The sequence below is a fragment of the Takifugu flavidus genome, chromosome 9, assembly GCF_003711565.1.
Source record: "Takifugu flavidus isolate HTHZ2018 chromosome 9, ASM371156v2, whole genome shotgun sequence".
NCBI classification, from domain to species: domain Eukaryota; kingdom Metazoa; phylum Chordata; class Actinopteri; order Tetraodontiformes; family Tetraodontidae; genus Takifugu; species Takifugu flavidus.
This window is the reverse complement of record NC_079528.1, coordinates 10,144,322-10,166,675: the sequence shown is the minus strand read 5'-3', so window position 1 is coordinate 10,166,675 and position 22,354 is coordinate 10,144,322. Positions and strand designations below refer to the sequence as shown.

The following is a 22,354-nucleotide window of genomic DNA, read 5'->3' as shown; positions in this document are numbered from 1 at the left end:
GGTTGTAAAGAATTCAAATGTAGGAAGAACACTCATAAACATTAAACATATGACTAAAAAAGATGTGTAATGGTATTTAACCAATAGAGAAAACCAGGAAAGAAAATCTCTTATTTAGACTGTTCTTTTCTTAACATTTTTTCATGTAATCTGACAAGAGGGAGGTGAAGAAGAAATAGATCATACTATACGAATAACTGCAAAGAGTTGACTGAAAAAATTCATGTTTTAGGCATCAATCTCTCTTTAAGATGTTTCATTTCTGAATTGAAGAATTAACAATAAAGCATGGCTCGAGGGAGCACAGTCTGCAGGACCGTGTAGCGGGGAGAAATGCCAAGACAATGAGGTACTCTTGAACGAGGTACCAAACCCCAAAATACACCGAGTGATCAATTCAGCGGCGTACTCTGCCTTCACCCATATACAGCTGGGATAGGCTCCAGAACCCTCCCCATGACCCCAAAAGGGACAAACTGGTCAAGAAGAAAGACATAAGGGAAAAGACACGTGCTCTCCTTGGTTCTGACCAGCAAAGAACAAAAAAGGTTGTTTTTTTTAAGTAAAAACCAAAACGAGGGCCAAAGACAAAAGGGAACATGATATATCCCACACTTAATTTCTTTAATTAGCACATATATAAAAAAGTGGCTAAAATATGAAGATTGATTTCCTGTATGATGATGTAAAATGAACATTTTAAAGACTATCAGCACCATTTGCCATTGAATAGGATTTTAAAATATATTTTTACCCACTGAAAATGTTCGCAATTAATTGGGTGAAGCTCCCAAAGATTTTGAGAGTGACAATCTTTATCTGTTGTCAGTTCACGTATTTTAAATTGTATCTTGGAAACGATGGTAATAAAGCACACCGGAATTCTGAACAACATCAAGGACAAGCATATATTATATGCATTAATATTTTGTATTATCTCACCTCTAGAGGAGAGTCTGGTTCATCCAGGATGCTCTTCTCACTCTGAATCCTCTGCATGGTTCCTGTAGAACTGGGGTCCATTATCAGCACGTTCTGACTAGCAGCTCTGCCAAACTTACAGTCACTCTTTCTGGAGTCAGTGGTCCTGCACACCTCGTAGTTGTACACGTGTTGGAGAGTCCCTGTCCCCAAAGTGTCTGAGTAACGTGGTGGATAATATGGAATGACAGGCAGACTGGAGTGATACAGGATGCGAGACTGTCTCCACCTGTAGATCTTGACTGATATAATAACCACTAAACAGGTGATGAAGAGGAAGGAGACCACAGCCAAAGCCAAGACTAAGTAAAAAGTCAGGTTGTCATTGTACTCCTTGTCGTGTGCAAAGTCAGTGAACTCTGACAGCACTTCAGGGAAGCTGTCGGCCACCGCCACGTTCACAATGACTGTAGCTGAACGAGAGGGCTGCCCGTTGTCCTCCACGATAACACTCAGTCTTTGTTTGACGGCATCTTTATCAGACACTTGGCGGATGGTTCTGATCTCTCCATTCTGGAGGCCCACTTCAAACAGGGCCCTGTCTGTGGCTTTCTGCAGTTTATAGGAGAGCCAGGCATTCTGTCCAGAGTCCACATCAACAGCCACCACTTTAGTCACCAGGTAGCCCACATCTGCTGAACGAGGCACCATTTCAGCCACCATAGAGCCTCCAGTCTGGACCGGGTACAGAACCTGAGGGGGGTTATCGTTCTGGTCCTGGATCAGGATTTTCACGCTCACGTTGCTGCTGAGTGGAGGAGAACCTCCATCCTGAGCTTTGACTGTGAAAACCAGCTCTTTGATTTGTTCATAGTCAAAAGAGCGCACCGCGTGAATGACCCCACTTTCTGCATCAACAGTAACATAGTCAGAAACTGGCGACCCTCCAATTTCACAGTCCTCTAAATAATAAGACACGCGAGCGTTTTGGTTTTCATCAGGGTCTCTGGCATTAACAATAATAACAGATGCGCCTGGTGAGTTATTCTCTGTTAAGAATGCTTTATATGACGCATATGAAAATGATGGAGCGTTGTCATTGACGTCTGAAACTTTGACAAAAAGTGTCCGCCTCGTATGAAGCGGAGGCGAGCCTCCATCTAAAGCCAGAATTGTGATGTTACATTCTGAGAGAGTTTCGCGATCTAACGCTGCAGCAGTGGTCAACGCATAATAATTTCTAACATTCGATTTCACTGTAAAAGGAACATTACCCTCCACGGTGCACCTCACTTGTCCGTTTTCTCCCGAATCAACATCTTTAACATTAATTATTCCGATGGTGGTGCCGACAGCGGAGTCCTCTGACACAGGATTAGTGAATGACATGACGTTAATAACCGGAGCATTGTCGTTTACATCGAGAACCTCCACTTCGACTTTGGCAGAATCTGTCAGTCCGCCCTGATCCTTGGCCTCAATTCTGAATTCAATTCTCTTGTCCTTTTCAAAATCGATTTCTTTCGCGACGGTTATTCTCCCCGTATCGCCATCTATATCGAACGCATCCGTTACTCCTGCTTTGGACTTTGAAAATGAATACGTCACTTTTCCGTTTGAACCGCTGTCTATGTCACTTGCATTCACAGTCATGATGAGCGTGCCTTTTGGTGCATTCTCGGTGACCGTAGCCTTGTACAGGGATTGATTAAAGACAGGCGCATTATCATTGGCATCCAGAATATCAACATCGATATTAACCGTTCCCGATCTCTGTGGGTTTCCGCCGTCCACGGCCAAGAGTTTCAGCGACAGGCGTGGCTGTGTCTCTCTGTCTAAAGATTTCTCAATCACCATTTCAGCATATTTACTGCCGTCGGGATTTACGTGTTGTTTCAACACAAAATGATCGTTTGGAGTTAAAATGTAATCCTTTAGTCCGTTTACTCCAACATCAGCGTCGTACGCGCTCTCCAGAACAAAACGAGAGCCAAGAGCAGCTGACTCGCTGATTTCAAATTCTAAGTGGTTGTTTTGGAAAGTGGGAGCGTTGTCGTTCACATCTAATACCTCTATGGTCACAGGGTGCAACTCCATTGGATTTTCCAGTAAAACCTCGAAGGTGAAGCTGCATGGTGTCACGTCTCCACAAAGCTGCTCCCGGTCTATTCTGTCGTTGACGACTAAAATCCCTTTGTCTGCCTTCAGCTCCGTGTACTGGATGCTTTCTCCCGTAACGATGCGGGCCCGGCCAGCACGGAGCCTTTTCAAATCCAACCCGAGATCTTGTGCGATGTTCCCTATGAGCGAGCTTTTTTTCATCTCCTCGGGATCGAATATCGGATTTGTGCCTCCGTTTGATTGAGAAAAATAAACTGAAGAACGGCAAAGCACACAGCCATACGCGATCGCCCAAATAAGCGCCATCTTAAACCTCTATCACGGAGAAGCCCGATAAATGCCATTGGAAAAAAATATATTGTTTTTTTCTGAGCAGGCCAATAAAAATATAAAGTGGGCGGCGGTCGGTGAAGAAAGATAGGTATTCCAGATTAATTTGAAGACGTGGAAAAAGAGCCTCCTTGAATTGACTGTGCAACGACCTCCAGCTTCTGTAAGACAGCGATCGTCTCCTCTCATACGCAGCAACAAGGGTGGGAAGAGCACAACCTCATCACACACCGCGCATCGGTTTACCGGACGACAGCGTCACTTAGAGGACAAAATATGGCATGAAAAGTTAACTACCAGGAATTCACCACTGAAAGGATTGCCTTTTGTGATAACGGTGAACAGTATGCGTGTCAAGTGTAGTTATTGATGTATTTCATGTCACTTATAAGGATTTTGAAGATGAGCGTTTAAAAGAAAAAAAAGAGCTAATATTTATGGCATTTTATTGTCAAAACTGCAATAACATGGATCTCCAGATATTTTAAATTGCTCCATATGGTGTGTAGTTACCGTTGTATTTGTTATATTATATTTATATATATGGAATATTTATAGAAAAAACATTATTAGATGAGTACCAACAGGTCCACTTTAAAAAAGCTATAATTCACAGTGGTTGTTGCTCAATCACACCACCACTGACAACTTAAAGAAATAAAAATAATGAAATATTACCATCAAGAAGTGACGAACTGTTGTACATTCTGTTGGAACTATGTTGGATATGAGTGACTTGAAAATGTTTGAAAAATATTGGGAAAGACACCTCTTGGAGAAAACGGGACCAAAATCAACATTGATGGGATGGAGCTGACCGTGGTGCTGAAAATGACAGCAGGCTGCTGGTCTCGAAGAAACACATTTGCAAACAGAGAACTAACCGAAATAAATAGATTAACACTAATAGTTTAAAGCCCTCACCTCAAGAGGAGAGTCTGGTTCATCTAGGATGCTCTTCTCACTCTGAATCCTCTACTAAACAGGTGATGAAGAGGAAGGAGACTACAGCCAAAGCCAAGAGGTCCCCACCTCTGACCCTCTGTCCTGGGCTTTGTATTTGGTGCTCCTTAACTTGCTCATAGTTGAGTGTTCATAAACACTGAATGATGCCCATTTCTGCATTAATGGAAAACTATGTAGGGAGCGGACTCCCATTAAATTCACCATCAAAAAGAATATATCATATTCATGCACTTGGTCCCTGATCAGGGTTTGGGGCATGTATCTGCAACAATGTAACTCCAGGAGAAATGTTCTTCATTATCTAAGTAATGTAAACACTTTGACTGAAGGCCAGTTTGTTGTCATTGATATGAGTAACATCTAAAATGATGCTTCTTTTGCTTGATAAAGTGAACAAACCCATATCAATAGCAGTGAGAGTAATATTGTACTTAATACATTTGTCTCAATCAAGATGTTGCCCTGCCACCAACACATAATAATTTCTGAGAGACAGCTTAATTGAAAATGGGATATTTTCATTTATATTTAAAATAACATGATTAATTAGTGTCCAGAATCTTTATCCTGGATACTAATTAATGCCACGACTGTGCCAGGGGGCAAATCTTCTGGTATTTTACCTGAAAATGAGGTCATTGAGATTACTGGACTATTATCATTAACATCTTCTATTTCTATTATTAATGTACTGGCACCTGTAACAGCCCAAGGATCTTTGGCTTACAGATTTATTTCATAACTGAGAGAAGTCTCATAACCGATATCACCCGTGAGTTTGAAAGGGACAAGAAGATTCCTCCCCCAAGTGCGTGAAATAATATGTGACGTTACCGTGACGTGGCCTCGATCTGCATTGACAGCACTTACTTACTGCACCTCGCAAAATAGTTTACAACACAGATACGTTGTATATGGGCTCCATAAAAATGGGTACATCATCGCTTGTGCACAGAACATATATGTGAATCTTTACGGTTCTGGAGCTCTGTGGCTCTCTGCCATCAACGGCCATTAATATGAGATCATTCTCTTGGTCCAAACCAATCTGAAGCATCATCTCTGCGTATTTGCTGCTGTATGATCAGGTGTGCTGTTTAAGCACGAAATGAAACACCACGTCTGCTTATGCAACAGCACCACCAACTGGAGCAGTTGTAGCTATTCAGTATCCCAACCTCTTTTTTTAGTTTCTTTTCAAAGCCCTGTCTGCACACAGTTTGATTTACAAGCACAACCCCAGAATAGTCCACCCAATGTTCTTAAATATTTGAGAACATTGGGTGGAAATATCTACACAGACCTGCCTCAATTAAACACAGTTACAGCAGAGCTGTAAGCTATAACAGATAATAAGACAGATAATTAGACACATAGACAGATAGACATAGATTGAGTCGATCGATAGATAGACAGATTGATACGTGATTAGATACTAGATGGATAGATGGATCAACTCTGATACAAGCACAGTCATAATTCCAGTGACCTACATATGAGCAGTGTGCATTCTGATCTCACTTTCTCAATCATTCTGTCCTTCTTTCATCATGTCTCTGCATCACTATGAATTTTATTTAGGTCATATAGTGGGATCATGTCTCTGCATCACTATGAATCGTATTTAGGTCATATAGTGGGATGGACTGCTGCAAAGCAAAACATTTTACAAAATAGTGAATGTGCATTATTCAGGGAGAGTGCACAGCAGCATGCAGGTGATTAATATTTATGTTTTGTGCCAGCGGGCGATTCACGACACAAACACAAATAGAGCTGCTCCTGTTTGAAGACTGCACGGTTCTATTTTTGGTTTGTATATGCACTGCATTTCACTGCTGAATTTGGGGGGTGTATGAGTCACATGAACATTTGTAATGCAACATTTGCTTCATGCAGTTTGTGCACAGAAAAGAAAATGTAGGTCAGCTGTGTATCATATTGATTTTGTCTGTTAAGTTAAGCCAGTAGAGCTGCTGTACTAGAGTGAAACATGTGACTGCAGTGTGGAGATCAAAGGGAATAAAGAAATTCAAATGGTCTTACCTGCAAATGCAAGATTCAATTCCAGAGGAGCACATATAAGGAAAGAAAGAAAGAAAAATGAGTTACAATTAAAAAGTCTTTTTCACATGTTTATCCATAAATGATGTCATTATTTCTACACCATTTGAAATTTTACAAGTGCGTTAGAAAGTGAGTAACATGCATTCATCAAACAAATGAAGTCCTTCACTTTTACCTGATAAAATACTCTCAAGACTAGGATATCTAATTCTGATACACCATTCTCCTCTTGACTTCTGACAGTGCAGCCTTTTATAACACTGCATACACATTTACCACACATCAAAATTACTTGCAGAATCATATCTTTATTCCTAAAGTATTTTCTACAGACAGGCATGTCTGTAACCTCTGCAGGTGTATTATTGAGAGTATCCTGACCACTGCAATCATTGTAGCTCTTTTCTTAGGAGGTGATAAAAACAGCCCACCCAGCTTATCACCAGAATGGAACTGTAAAAGAACTCTCTGTAGAGCACTGCGGGAAGAAGGCCAGTCAAATCCTCTCAGACCCTCAGCCCCCCAGTAACAGACCATCCCACAGCATCAGGGCCAGACTACCAGACTCAGGAACAGTTTTACTCCACAGGCCATACGTGTGTTGAACTCTCTGGCAACCCCCCCCCCAAAACAAACAAACAAACAAACAAACAACAAACAAACAAACAAACAAACAAACAAACACCTGAACACTATTTCAAATGGGAGTTATTAGCGCTGCTCCAGTTGCAGACATTTGTTTTTCACTTCATGCTTTTTAAATATATTTTTATGTACTTGTGTTTGTGTCAGAATCAACTGGTGTTGTCATAATTCAGCATTAAAATGTGAATATAACAAAGAGAAAAAAATGAGGATTTTTCAGCAGGTTTATTGTTCAACACTATAGAGATACACACTTCAAAGGTTCACATTAAACCTATCATTGCATTTATTGCACAGCATGTTAAATGATTGTCGTTGTCCACAGTGAACACCATATCGAGAAAGTGCAATAAAAATACCATTAAAGGCAATTTTATATTAAAAAAATAATGAAAAATAAAAATAAAACACACACCAATAATAACAATAATACTAACTATTGATGATTTTCTACAAAAAACATTGCATCTATGTCAAAGCTAATCATAAGGAACATCATGTTCAGTCTATATTCAATTGTGTCAGTACAAAACATTATAATGGAGTGGCAAAAATATTCATATGCAACCCTTAAAATTACCCATGATTAAGAAATCCCATCACTCCTTTGATTTGATATTCATCATTAACTCATTATTGCCTTGTATTCCAATTTTATCCCTGCATGTTACAATTATATATTTTTCTAAAATCAAAATTTTGAATAAAATGTTTATATATATATATATATTTATTCGAATGATCATTAAATAAAATGGGATGGAAAAGTCGCAAAATAAATTATGCATTCATTGGTGATATTTATGCCATAAAGTTGATAGAAAAAGTGCATTATATACAATGTAATATTTAATCATTCATTTATATTAAATGCAGAAGGAAAATACACATTATTGTATGCATGCTAATAAGGTAATGATTGAAAACCTGGAATCGAAAACACAGAGCCATTGATCTTTACTTTAACCACAACAGGAATACTTTTGAGGCAGTTCTTAAACTATTACAAAAAAAGTCACTTTTACTGTTCCATATTAGATTAAATAGATTATTTTTGGGCTGCTTTTATGTGAACACATAACATGGAGGATGGGGCGCGCCCGCTCTCAGTTTCAATGTCGCCCTGTCTGCGCTTGCGCGGCGCAGGGTACTTTTCTGATAGGCTGCACTTCTTTTCTTTAAGGTGTCGGTGTCTGTGCTTGAGCTGAAACGGAAGTCGCCCCTCCAGGACCCGGTGGTCAAAAAGGAATCATACCGGTCGTCCTTCAACAAAGTCCCGCAGCGGCTCAGATCAGTTAAAGTAGGGGGGCAGTAGGTCGGGGGGAAAACGGGGAGACTCGCAGAAGAGGACCGGTAAAGATAACGAGGCCGCCGACAGAGCTTAAAATAAAACACTCCAGTGATTAAAAGGATGAAGAGGGATGAAACGGCTGCCAGGGCAATAATCAAATAGAGCGTGATGTTGTTGCTGACTTGGGACTCATCTGCAAACTCAAAAAGTTCGTTTAAAACCGGCAACCCATCGCCAATGATGATACTGAGTGTGGCGGTGGCCGAAAGAGATTCGGACCCGTTATCAGTGACTAATATTGTAACCGTATGTTTCGTTTCATCGTCTTCCTGGAATGCTCGTACAGTTCGGATTTCCCCTGTGTGCATCCCGACCGTGAACATGTTAGGACGAGTGGCTTTGATCACCCTGTAGGTCAGCCAGGCGTTGTGTCCAGAGTCCGCGTCCACAGCCACAACCTTTGTGACCAGATATCCCCTGGGCGCTTCGAACGGCACCATGTCCTCAGCAATGAACCCAGAGGTTTGGACAGGGTACAGGACGACGGGCGCATTGTCATTCTGATCTTTGATGAAGACATTTACGGTGCAGGTGCTGGAGAGTTGTGGGCTGCCCCCGTCATGAGCTGTAACCTTAATTTGGAAGTGAACTGACTGTTCGTAATCAAAGAGGCGTGATGTAAAGAGCGCACCTGTCTCCGAGTTGATAGTGAGAAAGGATGAGGTTTCCAAATTGGAATCCCTCGATATATGGTACATTATTTTAGCATTTGAGCCATCATCAACGTCAACAGCTTGGATTTTCATTACAAACGTGCCAACCGGTTGATTTTCCAAAATGTTGGCGTCATATTCTCTCTGCGTAAACGTCGGAGGGTTGTCGTTTATATCATTAACCACGATTTTGAGAATTTTAACACTAGCAAGAGGGGGCGATCCCGCGTCGGTGGCAGTGATTGTGATATTATATTCGGATTGAAATTCTCTGTCAAGCGGTCCATCAGTCACCAACATGTAATAGTTTTTCACTTCAGAGAGAAACTTAAACGGGACGTCGTCTGGAATTGTACAGGTGACACGCCCACTGCTCCCAGTATCCAGGTCATAAACGTTAACCAGAGCTACCATAGTTCCGGCTGGAGAGTCTTCAGCCACGTTCGCTGATGCTGATTTGATCTCAATCACGGGTTTATTATCGTTCACGTCCATCACGTCGATGATCAGTTTACAGTGAGAGGCCTGACCTCCCCCGTCCTTGGCCTGGACATCCAGCTCATGCGTGTTCGCCTCCTCATAGTCAAAAAGTCCTGCAACTCGAACTTCTCCTGTCAGGGCGTCAATTTCGATAACCCCTCCCATCTTTTCTGACAGGTGACTGAAAGAATACGATACCGCTCCATAAACACCTTCATCCGCGTCCGTAGCGTTCAGCCGCGTGATCACAGTCCCTCTGGCCGAGTTCTCCATCACAAAGGCTTTATAAACACGTTGGCTAAAAACTGGGACGTTGTCATTGGCATCCAAAACACGGACATGGACAGAAGCAGTTCCGGATCTGGCTGGACTACCCCCGTCGATTCCATTGATCCTCAGTACATGTTCAGCTTGCGTCTCCCTGTCCAACGCCTTTTTAAGAACTAACTCTGGATAAGCGTTGCCGTTTATTTGGGTGTTTATTTCCAAAGCAAAATGATCATTGGGACTCAACTTATATTCACGAACCGAATTAGTGCCCAGATCAGGGTCTTGCGCGCTCTCTAAGGGAAAGCGTCTCCCGAGAATAGTGGATTCGACTAAATCTAGTTGTATCTCGCCAGCAGCAAACGTCGGACTGTTGTCATTTATATCTGTGATGTCCAAAACTATGCTAAATGCCTGAAGAGGGTCTTCAAGTAAAAGCTGGTACTGCAGGACGCACACGCTGGCTTGTGCGCACAGCTCCTCTCTGTCTATGCGTTGGCTGATCAAAAGGTTGCCTGACGCAGTGTCTAGTTCGCACAGCTGGCGGGATCCTTCTGCAACAACGCGGGCTCGACGGTCATCCAGCTCCCTCACTTTAAGTCCCAGATCACCCGCAACATTCCCGATGACTGATCTCCGCTGCATCTCCTCTGGGAGGACGTAACGCACCTCTCCGTATGAAATTCCAAAATGGAGGGTAATCACCAAAAAATGGAGCGAAGCTGTGGCGAACAGGGGTTTGGGCATCGACAAACATTTTAGAAAATGATTTTCCTCCGACATTATGGAAGAATCGGAATCTCAAAAAAACACTGCTGCTGTGAATCCGCGACTCTCTGCTTCCCGAGCTGAGCTCTATTAGGGGAGCTGTCAGCTTGGATGCTGCTCTCTCTCTCTCTCTCTCTCTCTAGCCCAGTTTCAGCATCACTCGCTCTATCGTTCATTTCCATTGCAGCTCACATACATACACACACAGAGCTTTCCTCCTTACACCCCCCCCTCTCACACACAAACAGACGCGCACGTTATGCGCATGCCCAGTCAACTCCAGTTTCCAACCCATTTCTGCCGTCCTAGTGACACAGATACAGTGAGACGCAACATAGAATCACAAGTTGATCATTTTAAAAGAGCGCCACGATGAGGTCTGGAAGATAATTACAACAGCTGCACACGACTCAACAACATCATATTTATACACTGGATAATTTGAGTCAGAGATTTCCTTCGAAGAGGTTTTATTTCTTTTCTTAAATGTTTAAGCGACCTACATATTCAAATAACACTAATTTAAATGCATCAAATGTTATTATGTTAATATTCCTGACATGAAACTATTTATATAAACAAGAATTTGTGTGATTTTGGAAGTGTGTGCATGTGTGTTTAAAACCATGTAGTGTAAACAAAATTTGCATTTTATTACAGAAAAATATATTGAAACATGTTCCTACCTCAGGTGAACTGTCACTATCTCCAAACACATCAGCAAAGTCAGTGGGGCTTTTCCTCAGAGTCTGCTCAGCAGGAAGTGTGTTGTCATTGTAAGATGTCACAAACTTAAAGTCACTGGTTCTAGACCCTGTTGTCAGGTAGGCGTCATAATTGTAAGCGCTGCGTAAAGTTCCTGTGCCGTCAACATCGGCGTAATTAGGAGGGAGATAAGCGCCGGGGATGGTTACTGCTCCGTCAAACAACATTCTGGGCTTTCTCCTGCGACAGAACCTCACACCCAGGATGATGATGATGAAGGTCAGGAAGAAGGTGGACACAGACACCAGCGCGATGATCAGATAAGAGGTCAGTTTGGAATTCTTCTCATCATAAGAAATGTCCTTCAGCTCTGGCACCTCAGCCAAGTTATCAGAAATGAGTAAATACATGGAGCAGGTGGCAGAGAGAGAGGGCTGTCCGTTATCTTTCACTGCCACAATCAGGTTCTGTTTCATGCTGTCAGACTCAGAAATGTCCCGCTGCGTCCTGATCTCTCCACTGTGGACACCGATAGAGAAGAGTCCCGGATCGCTGGATTTGACTATATGGTAGGACAGCCAGGCGTTCTGTCCAGAGTCGGCGTCCACAGCGATCACTTTGGACACCAGAGAGCCTCCGTGTGCAGCTTTGGGGACCAGCTCAGTCATGAAGGAGTTGCCCTCCGGGGCTGGATACAGTATTTGAGGAGAGTTGTCATTAACGTCTGATATGAACACACTGACGGTCACGTTGCTGCTGAAAAACTATACAAAATAAAAAGATCCTAAACTGAGCATCACTTTAATGTTAATGCACTGTTTTCACAAGAGACAAAAGGACTCATATTGAAACATTGACCTATTTCTGTTTAAAACACTTCGATATTCTATTTCATTTTAGCCAGAGAACAACCACCTCAGCAGCAATAGAATGATCATAAATATATTTATAAATGAACGAAATAAAGTCTGGTGACACTATCCGTTGCCAATGGATACTGTGCATATGATACATGCCACAATCACACTTAGTGTGGTTACATGAGCGATCCAGCAGGTGAGACATGTAAAATCAGGCTGATGCTTTATGCTTATCAAAGTAAAATATAAAAAAGTATCAAAGAAAAAGGTGAACAACTGAAGTTGACCTCCACCTGATAGGTCAAAGAATGGTGGTACCTTAAAATGATAAAGCAGAAAAAGAACAAACTGAAGTCCAGGTATCTCACAGACATGACAAGTTGATTAAAAAAGGGTTTAACCTAAAGGATGAGGCCGTCAGGGCATCACAACCTGGAAATTAAGATTGTTTAAAACATGCGAGCCAAACTTATTAAGGTTAAACAATAAACTACATATTTTATTTGGTAACTTTTTCATCCTTCCTTGAGACATCATGACTGAAGTCAACACATCTGTCACAAATGATCAGCAGCAACTGAGTGATTGATTCACACATAATAATCATAATCTAATAGAATACAAAACTACACCAAGATAACAGCTCAGCCATCAGATAAACCCTCTGACTAAGAGACATGGACGAGGAGGACAGCAAATGTCAATCAACACTGTTTCTCAAAGTCTCTCATTTGACGTTGAAGCAAAGGCTCTTTTACATGTGCACAGTTAAGCAGTGATCAATTCTACTGAAGGACCAGGATTCCTTAAACACAACATGCAAATTAAAACTGTGGTTAGAAATACCATTTACCAAAATTAGTGGATGAAAAATGTTTTTTTTTAAATGAAATTACGAATCAAAAATTATCAGCTGGGCGGGATAATTTAAAAAGTCTTTATATCTTTTACATTGAATGTGGTTCATACCTTATGGTATTTAGTTGATAAAAGATGCCTTGTTTTGCTTGACTGTGCCCTCTATCAAGCTTATAACATAAAATTGCACAGGGACTTAAATGCTTCACTCTCTGATACGTATGAACAGAAGTTCTCTTGAGTATTCATACCTGTGGTGGCCCATCAAAGTCTCCAAACACATCAGCAAAGTCAGTGGGGCTTTTCCTCAGAGTCTGCTCAGCAGGAAGTGTGTTGTCATTGTAAGATGTCACAAACTTAAAGTCACTGGTTCTAGACCCTGTGGTCAGGTAGGCGTCATAATTGTAAGCGCTGCGTAAAGTTCCCGTGCCGTCAACATCTGCGTAATTAGGAGGGAGATAAGCGCCGGGGATGGTTACTGCTCCGTCAAACAACATTCTGGGCTTTCTCCTGCGACAGAACCTCACACCCAGGATGATGATGATGAAGGTCAGGAAGAAGGTGGACACAGACACCAGTGCGATGATCAGATAGGAGGTCAGTTTGGAATTCTTCTCATCATAAGAAATGTCCTTCAGCTCTGGCACCTCAGCCAAGTTATCAGAAATGAGTAAATACATGGAACAGGTGGCAGAGAGAGAGGGCTGTCCGTTATCTTTCACTGCCACAATCAGGTTCTGTTTCATGCTGTCAGACTCAGAAATGTCCCGCTGCGTCCTGATCTCTCCACTGTGGACACCGATAGAGAAGAGTCCCGGATCGCTGGATTTGACTATGTGGTAGGACAGCCAGGCGTTCTGTCCAGAGTCGGCGTCCACAGCGATCACTTTGGACACCAGAGAGCCTCCGTGTGCAGCTTTGGGGACCAGCTCGGTCATGAAGGAGTTGCCCTCCGGGGCTGGATACAGTATTTGAGGAGAGTTGTCATTAACGTCTGATATGACACACTGACGGTCACGTTGCTGCTGAGAGGAGGAGAACCGTTGTCTCTGGCCATCACGTGCACTTTAAAGCTCCTCAGCTGTTCATAATCAAAGGACCTGACAGCGTGGATCAGCCCCGTGTCTCCATTAACAGACACATAAGAGGACACCGGAGCACCGTTCACCTCAGCGGCTAACAGAGAATAAATCACTGTTCCGTTTTGTCTCCAGTCGGGGTCTCCAGCACTAACGGAACACAAAGTGGACCCGGCTCTGTTATTTTCACTCACATATGCGCTGTAGGACTCTTCCTCAAACACAGGGGGGTTGTCGTTGATGTCTGCTACAGACAAGTGAAGCGTTTTAGAGGAGGACAGAGGTGGAGAGCCCTCGTCAGTGGCACTGATTGTAATGTTGTAATCAGACACTAGTTCACGGTCCAGTTGTCCTGTGGTCACCAGAGAATAATAGTTTTTAATAGAAGGAACCAGCTTAAAAGGGACATTTTGCTGAATGGAGCAGCGGACCACCTGATTGTTTTCAGAATCTGCATCCTGCACATTAATGATGCCCACTTCTGAACCAGGGGACACGTTCTCTGGTATGGGACTCGTTATTGATTTCACATAGATTATTGGAATGTTGTCGTTGACATCCGTCACATCAATTATTACCTTTGTGTAGGATGACAGTCCCAAACCGTCTTTAGCTTTGATTCTCAAATCGTATGTCGTCACAGTCTCAAAATCAAGTGCTCCTTTGACTTTTATCTCTCCATTTTTCCGGTCAATGCTGAAAATCTTTTTCACATCATCTGAAACATGTCCGAAATCATAAGTCACATCTCCATTCACTCCCTCATCTGCATCAGTGGCACTAACCTGCATCACTACAGTGTCTAGAGGAGAGTTTTCAGGCAGACTGGCTTTATAAACGGCCTGACTGAACACTGGGGCGTTATCATTAGCATCCAGCACAGTGACGTGTATGACTACAGTACCTGATCTCTGAGGAGAGCCTCCGTCTAAGGCTGTCAGCTGCAAATTAAGCTCATGCTGTTTTTCACGATCGAGCTCTTTGTCAAGCACGAGTTCTAACGTATTTCCGTTTGTCGCCAATATGAAATGATCATTCTTTTCAAGGCTGTACTGCTGAACTGAATTCTGTCCGATATCGTCATCGTGCGCCTCTTCGATCACAAAACGAGCTCCCCTGACTGCCGACTCCCTAATTTCTATCTTGACCGATTCTTCATTAAACTGTGGGGAATTATCATTAATATCAAGAACGTGGAGGCTAAGGGGAAGCAGTTCCAAAGGGTTCTCCAGCACAAGATCGCGTTTAATTACACACGACGGCTTCTCTCCACAGAGCGACTCTCGGTCGATCCTGTCGGCCACAATTAAATCCCCGCTGCTGAGGCTGATGTCACAGTAGCGTTTGCGGTTCCCAGTGGAATCCACACGGGCTTTCCTAGCGGACAGACGCTTTGCATCCAGCTTGAGATCCTTCGCTATATTCCCAATTACAGAACCGCGCTTCATCTCCTCCTGAAAGGAATAGCTCACGTCTCCCTCCACGGCCTGCCAGGCTAAAAAGAAAGCCAAGCACGTCAGACTGATCGCCATCATGATTATCGGTTTGCCAGAGAGAAAAGGGTCCTTGGTTCGATCACAGATCCAGCCGATATGATCATAAAAATAAATTAACAGCCAGGTTGTGTTGCTTCATCCGGGAACCACGCGTAACTGAACAAAATAGCCTTTTATTTGTCTGAACAGTAGGGTGGAGTAAAATATTATACGTAGACTGGTGAGTAGCGACATCGTGAGTGAAAGAGTGGGATTACGGCTCATTTAAAAAGAAAAACAGCACAGGAAAAGTTTCTGAAGAACCTGCAGCTACAGCTGTGGGAAAGCAGCATCATTACAGTTTTAATCTCCAAGAAAGGTTCCCAAATTGGAGAGCTGATAGTTGCCATTATATTCACCGTCACACCAGAATCAGGAGAAGTTGTATAAAACCGAGGATTCAGTCATAAATACAGCCAAATACCTACAGTCTGCCTCCAGACTGCACCTGGTCTCATTACTATTTTAGAAGAAATGATCTAAATAAAAGTGCAAAAGTCAAGGCTGACCAAGAGAGCCGTACTGTGACTAATACAATTAATATTTGTTGATTCTAATATCCATGTTATAAAAAGAATGTAGAAAAATCTTAAAAGCCTTCTGAATCTTTTGTAAGGATCTTTTCTTTGATATTGTCATGGGGTGGATTTTGGTCATTATACAGATTGATATCTTTTCACAATATTCTTTTTTTTTTGTTTGTTTTGTTTTACTGAAATAATGCTGTGATTGTGTGCCGTGACTCAAATCTATATCTACCACACAAATATAATTAAGCCAGGAAAAGACAAATGTAGAGAGCTATGCTATTTACTTCATAGCCAGGTAAATATGATGGAGACTAAATTACATTTGCACTCAGAAGATGAAGAAGGAAATTGAAGCAAAAACAGAAAGCTAAAATTACAGAGTGATCCTTTATCAAAGAAACATCAATTACAACAGCATGAAAGTCCAGACATGGCAACATTAATAACCTGTCTGAGTGTAAATATGTTCTTAAAATAGAGCAAAGCTTTCACCAAATTTAAATCATAACTTTCCATGTGATTAAAAAACTGGAATCTCAACGAATGAAAATCAAATGAAATAAATGTGTATAATCTCACCTCCAGTTCCTAAACACAAGACAAAGAAAACAATTTTCAAAAGGTGTTCAGACTTCTGCTAACTCACCATTTGATAAAATTGGGTCATAGCGAGGGTGATACTTTAAGGCAAAACTACTAAAGTAGACAACGACCTCTAATCTCGGTCCACATCAATTCTTCACAGATTGGTTTATATTGACAAAACTTGACATAAAGCCACATTGCAGTTAGATGAACGTGCCAACAACAAAACCTTTAGTCCAGACATTTAAACAATTTTAAAGCACTCATGCTGTGAAAGGTCTTTAGAACAAACACAGGACATTTATGTTCCACAAGCAGAAGAATGATCAAGGAAATTTTCAGATGAAATTTATCCTGGAATGACTGACTGAGAAACTATTGCAAAAGAAAACGATGCTGATATTGAAAAACTTAACAATCAACCCCCTCACTCCCAAAAAAAACCCACAAGCATAAATGGCTCATATGTAAACTATGAAAATAAGTGAGCAAAGGCAAAAAATGGAAAATTTTGGTGCAAAAATGGGACACATGTAAATAATGTATTAAATTCTACAGTGTAGTATTTTTGAGAATACTTGTGAAGAAAATCATACCTCAGAACAAGATTCGGATTCCCCAAACACATCAGCAAAGTCAGTGGGGCTTTTCCTCAGAGTCTGCTCAGCAGGAAGTGTGTTGTCATTGTAAGATGTCACAAACTTAAAGTCACTGGTTCTAGACCCTGTTGTCAGGTAGGCGTCATAATTGTAAGCGCTGCGTAAAGTTCCTGTGCCGTCAACATCGCGTAATTAGGAGGGAGATAAGCGCCGGGGATGGTTACTGCTCCGTCAAACAACATTCTGGGCTTTCTCCTGCGACAGAACCTCACACCCAGGATGATGATGATGAAGGTCAGGAAGAAGGTGGACACAGACACCAGCGCGATGATCAGATAAGAGGTCAGTTTGGAATTCTTCTCATCATAAGAAATGTCCTTCAGCTCTGACACCTCAGCCAAGTTATCAGAAATGAGTAAATACATGGAGCAGGTGGCAGAGAGAGAGGGCTGTCCGTTATCTTTCACTGCCACAATCAGGTTCTGTTTCATGCTGTCAGACTCAGAAATGTCCCGCTGCGTCCTGATCTCTCCACTGTGACACCGATAGAGAAGAGTCCCGGATCGCTGGATTTGACTATATGGTAGGACAGCCAGGCGTTCTGTCCAGAGTCGGCGTCCACAGCGATCACTTTGGACACCAGAGAGCCTCCGTGTGCAGCTTTGGGGACCAGCTCGGTCATGAAGGAGTTGCCCTCCGGGGCTGGATACAGTATTTGAGGAGAGTTGTCATTAACGTCTGATATGAACACACTGACGGTCACGTTACTGCTGAGAGGAGGAGAACCGTTGTCTCTGGCCATCACGTGCACTTTAAAGCTCCTCAGCTGTTCATAATCAAAGGACCTGACAGCGTGGATCAGCCCCGTGTCTCCATTAACAGACACATAAGAGGACACCGGAGCAACGTTCACCTCAGCGGCTAACAGAGAATAAATCACTGTTCCGTTTTGTCTCCAGTCGGGGTCTCCAGCACTAACGGAACACAAAGTGGACCCGGCTCTGTTATTTTCACTCACATATGCGCTGTAGGACTCTTCCTCAAACACAGGGGGGTTGTCGTTGATGTCTGCTACAGACAAGTGAAGCGTTTTAGAGGAGGACAGAGGTGGAGAGCCCTCGTCAGTGGCACTGATTGTAATGTTGTAATCAGACACTAGTTCACGGTCCAGTTGTCCTGTGGTCACCAGAGAATAATAGTTTTTAATAGAAGGAACCAGCTTAAAAGGGACGTTTTGCTGAATGGAGCAGCGGACCTGTCTGTTATTTTCTGAGTCTCTGTCCTGAACGTTGATGATGCCCACCTCTGAACCAGGGGACACGTCCTCAGGTACTGGATTGGTCAGAGACTTCAGCTGAATAACTGGAGCATTATCATTTACATCAGTAACCTCAATCATTAATGTTGCATATGCAACTAATCCCAGACCATCTTTTGCACTCATTTGCATTTCATATGACGACACTTTCTCATAATCAATTGCTCCATTTACTCTCACCTCTCCTGTTTTTGAATCCAATAAAAATACATCATCATCTTCATCTGAAACATGATCAAACCATAGTAATTTCACTATTCACTCCTTCATCTGCATCAGTGGCACTAACCTGCATCACTACAGTGTCTAGAGGAGAGTTTTCAGGCAGACTGGCTTTATAAACGGCCTGACTGAACACTGGGGCGTTATCATTAGCATCCAGCACAGTGACGTGTATGACTACAGTACCTGATCTCTGAGGAGAGCCTCCATCTAAGGCTGTTAGTAACATCATCATTTCTTTTTGGTCCTCTCTGTCTAATTCTTTGTCTAATAATAATTCACAATATTTTCGATTACTAGTTTAGTGTTTACATTTAATTTAAAGTGGTCATTCTGTTGAAGTGTGTAGCCTTGAACAGTATTTTGTCCGATATCTGCGTCGTGGGCCTCTCCAAGGAGAAAACGAGCACCTTTGACAGCGGATTCACTGATTTCCAGTTTAATTGACTCCTCTTTAAACTGCGGTGAATTATCGTTTATGTCCTGAACATGGATACTGATCCGATGCAGCTCTAAAGGATTTTCCAGCACCAGTTCCTGTTTAAGGACGCACGACGCCCTCTTCGCACAAAGAGCTTCTCGGTCGATCCTCTCTTGTACGATCAGCTCTCCGGTATTCAGATTTAAACCGCAGTATTTTACACTGTTATCCTCAGTATCGATGCGGGCCTTCCGAGCGGACAGTCTGCCCAGATCAAGTCCCAGATCCTTCGCGATATTCCCGATTGCCGATCCACGTTTCATCTCCTCGGGTACAGAGTAGCTCACGTCTCCATTGACGGGCGAGAGAACAAGGAAAATAAAAGCAAGGACGCGGCGCAGCGCAGATCCGTGGAAATCCATCGTTATGGGGACGAACACCACAATGCTCAGCAGGTTAAAAACACCAATAATGACGTGCAGCTATTGCGACCAGATCACACGGTCCCTCGCTACAATCCTTTGCGAACTGTTTCTGTCAGCTGCTGCACAAGAACTGATTCTGTTTGCAGATTTGATGACGGAAGGTTGGAGAGGGACCTCGTCTACTGGTCCACACTGACACCATCAGTAATTGTGGAGGTATAACAGGCACCATTTAAATATTAAAAATCCAGTGAAACAACAATGGTAAATTATCAACAAATTCAAGAGTAAATAGAGAGAAGAAATTATAATTATAGCAGACAGATGAACAGTGACTATTAGCCATAGACAGAGATATCTGGTTCATGTAAACTGTAGGTCCATAATGAGACGATGTAGACTCCCAGACATATCACTGTACACAGTTCAATGCTTTTTGATGACATTAATTATTGATATTCTGCCAATTAAGGTCGAGACTTAAAAGTGAGATAAAGACAAACCACCAGTATAAAAGAAGAATATTCTTCTTTTAAAAAGGTGGAACAATGTAGTAGAAAATGTTAAGTGAAGGAAAATGTATTCCTACAGCAGGAGATGGATTTGACTCTCCAAACACATCAGCAAAGTCTGCTGGACCTTCTCTCAACAGAAAGTCTGCTGTCACTCTGGAGGCTCTCAAAAACATCAGATCAACTAAAACTTGTTGTCATGTTTACATCACAATTGTAAACAGCATTTAGCTCCTGTATCAGAAGATCTCTGCCCGGCAAAATCCACAGCTGTTTGTATCTCTATGATGATTGAAACCAAAGAATCATGAAGCCTATTTAATATTAAATGGAGACATCCTGGTGTACAAAGCTTAAAATACCCGTGAAAAGTCCATGAAGCTCTCCCAAACTTCAGCAAAGCAAATGAATGCAGAAGAGCACCATGGACAGAGACAATGCAGGAAACTACACAGAGAACATGTTTCACTGGTGAAACGTGAACAACAAGCTCCTGTAACAAAATACACAATATGACTGAAATACAGAAGCAATGAGCACTTAAGAAGTTAAAAAAAATGTTGGCATTCTCTCGCCTCTACTTGTGCTTTGTGAGGAAAATACACTTCCATTCTAGAGGTTTAATATAGGATCACCAACTCTTTTGTGAGTCAGACTGAACCTAAGAAATAAACAGCGCTCCAGCTGTAAAGTAGAAATGCACCCAGCATATCTCAATAAAACTGAAAGAAGAGAATGAGCCCACATCTGGAACAGCTCTGATTTGTTTAATATTTGAGGCACTTCAACTTTAGATAATTATTTCTCTTCTATGATAAATAACACAGCAAGTATAAGATAATTGAATGTGTGTTGCTATTATCAAGTGTCACAAATCAATGTGAACTTCTGAGAAAATTATATGTAAAAAAGTGAGTTTATGTGTCAGAAAAGGTCTCACATGTCCAATAAAGTTAGTTAACTTAACATTATTGACAAGAGATGATTTTAAATTACTTGATGAGGCTGAGTCTGACTGTTTGTGCTCCAACCAGAAACACAACTAGCTGAGGAGTGTTTATAAATCTACTCACCATAAGACAACAAAGCAGGACAAAAAGATACTCATCTTCATATGTAAAATAATCAAATGAAGGAAGCTTTCTACAACACCCCAAACTAACCATGCTTAACCAGTTATCAAAATAATAAATAGTTGTTGAGATGTAAATATGCAGCAGAAACAAATTCAGTATCAGGAACTATTGAGAGCAGCAAAGAGAACAAGGGTTGAGAGGATGAGACAAAGATGTCAGCTTCTGCACCAAAGACAGACTGTAGAAAAGGTTTCAATAAATGCAACAATATAACAGAAAAGACAACATATTCCTGTCAAATCTGGTCAGTTCCCAACCAAGTTAAGAAAAACACAAAAATTAAAAAAGCATTAAGTCAGAAGCAGAATAATGGAGTTTAAAGCTGAGTCAAAGACTTTAATGTTGAAGATTACAAAATATAATTGACTACAGCGGAAGTTCTTCCTACCTCAGGTGAACTGTCAGATTCTCCAAACACATCAGCAAAGTCAGTGGGGCTTTTCCTCAGAGTCTGCTCAGCAGGAAGTGTGTTGTCATTGTAAGATGTCACAAACTTAAAGTCACTGGTTCTAGACCCTGTTGTCAGGTAGGCGTCATAATTGTAAGCGCTGCGTAAAGTTCCTGTGCCGTCAACATCGGCGTAATTAGGAGGGAGATAAGCGCCGGGGATGGTTACTGCTCCGTCAAACAACATTCTGGGCTTTCTCCTGCGACAGAACCTCACACCCAGGATGATGATGATGAAGGTCAGGAAGAAGGTGGACACAGACACCAGCGCGATGATCAGATAAGAGGTCAGTTTGGAATTCTTCTCATCATAAGAAATGTCCTTCAGCTCTGGCACCTCAGCCAAGTTATCAGAAATGAGTAAATACATGGAGCAGGTGGCAGAGAGAGAGGGCTGTCCGTTATCTTTCACTGCCACAATCAGGTTCTGTTTCATGCTGTCAGACTCAGAAATGTCCCGCTGCGTCCTGATCTCTCCACTGTGGACACCGATAGAGAAGAGTCCCGGATCGCTGGATTTGACTATGTGGTAGGACAGCCAGGCGTTCTGTCC

At 42.1% G+C, this 22,354-nt stretch overlaps 2 protein-coding genes and 2 pseudogenes across 5 annotated transcripts in view; all 4 read right to left on the bottom strand.

The window, feature by feature from the left end:
* LOC130531666 (protocadherin gamma-C3-like) overlaps positions 1 to 22,354 on the bottom strand; it is a 235,825-nt gene that overhangs the window by 133,509 nt on the left and 79,962 nt on the right. The window lies entirely within an intron of this gene.
* Positions 896 to 6,360, bottom strand: LOC130531681 (protocadherin gamma-A3-like; annotated as a pseudogene).
* Positions 7,257 to 15,913, bottom strand: LOC130531875 (uncharacterized). The gene is given in 5 exon segments (XM_057044050.1): positions 7,257 to 10,601; positions 10,816 to 10,874; positions 13,104 to 13,162; positions 13,244 to 13,995; positions 13,998 to 15,913. Coding segments are annotated over 5 exon segments (4,965 nt in total). The 5' UTR covers positions 15,607 to 15,913; the 3' UTR covers positions 7,257 to 8,115.
* Positions 17,312 to 20,062, bottom strand: LOC130531704 (protocadherin gamma-A11-like; annotated as a pseudogene).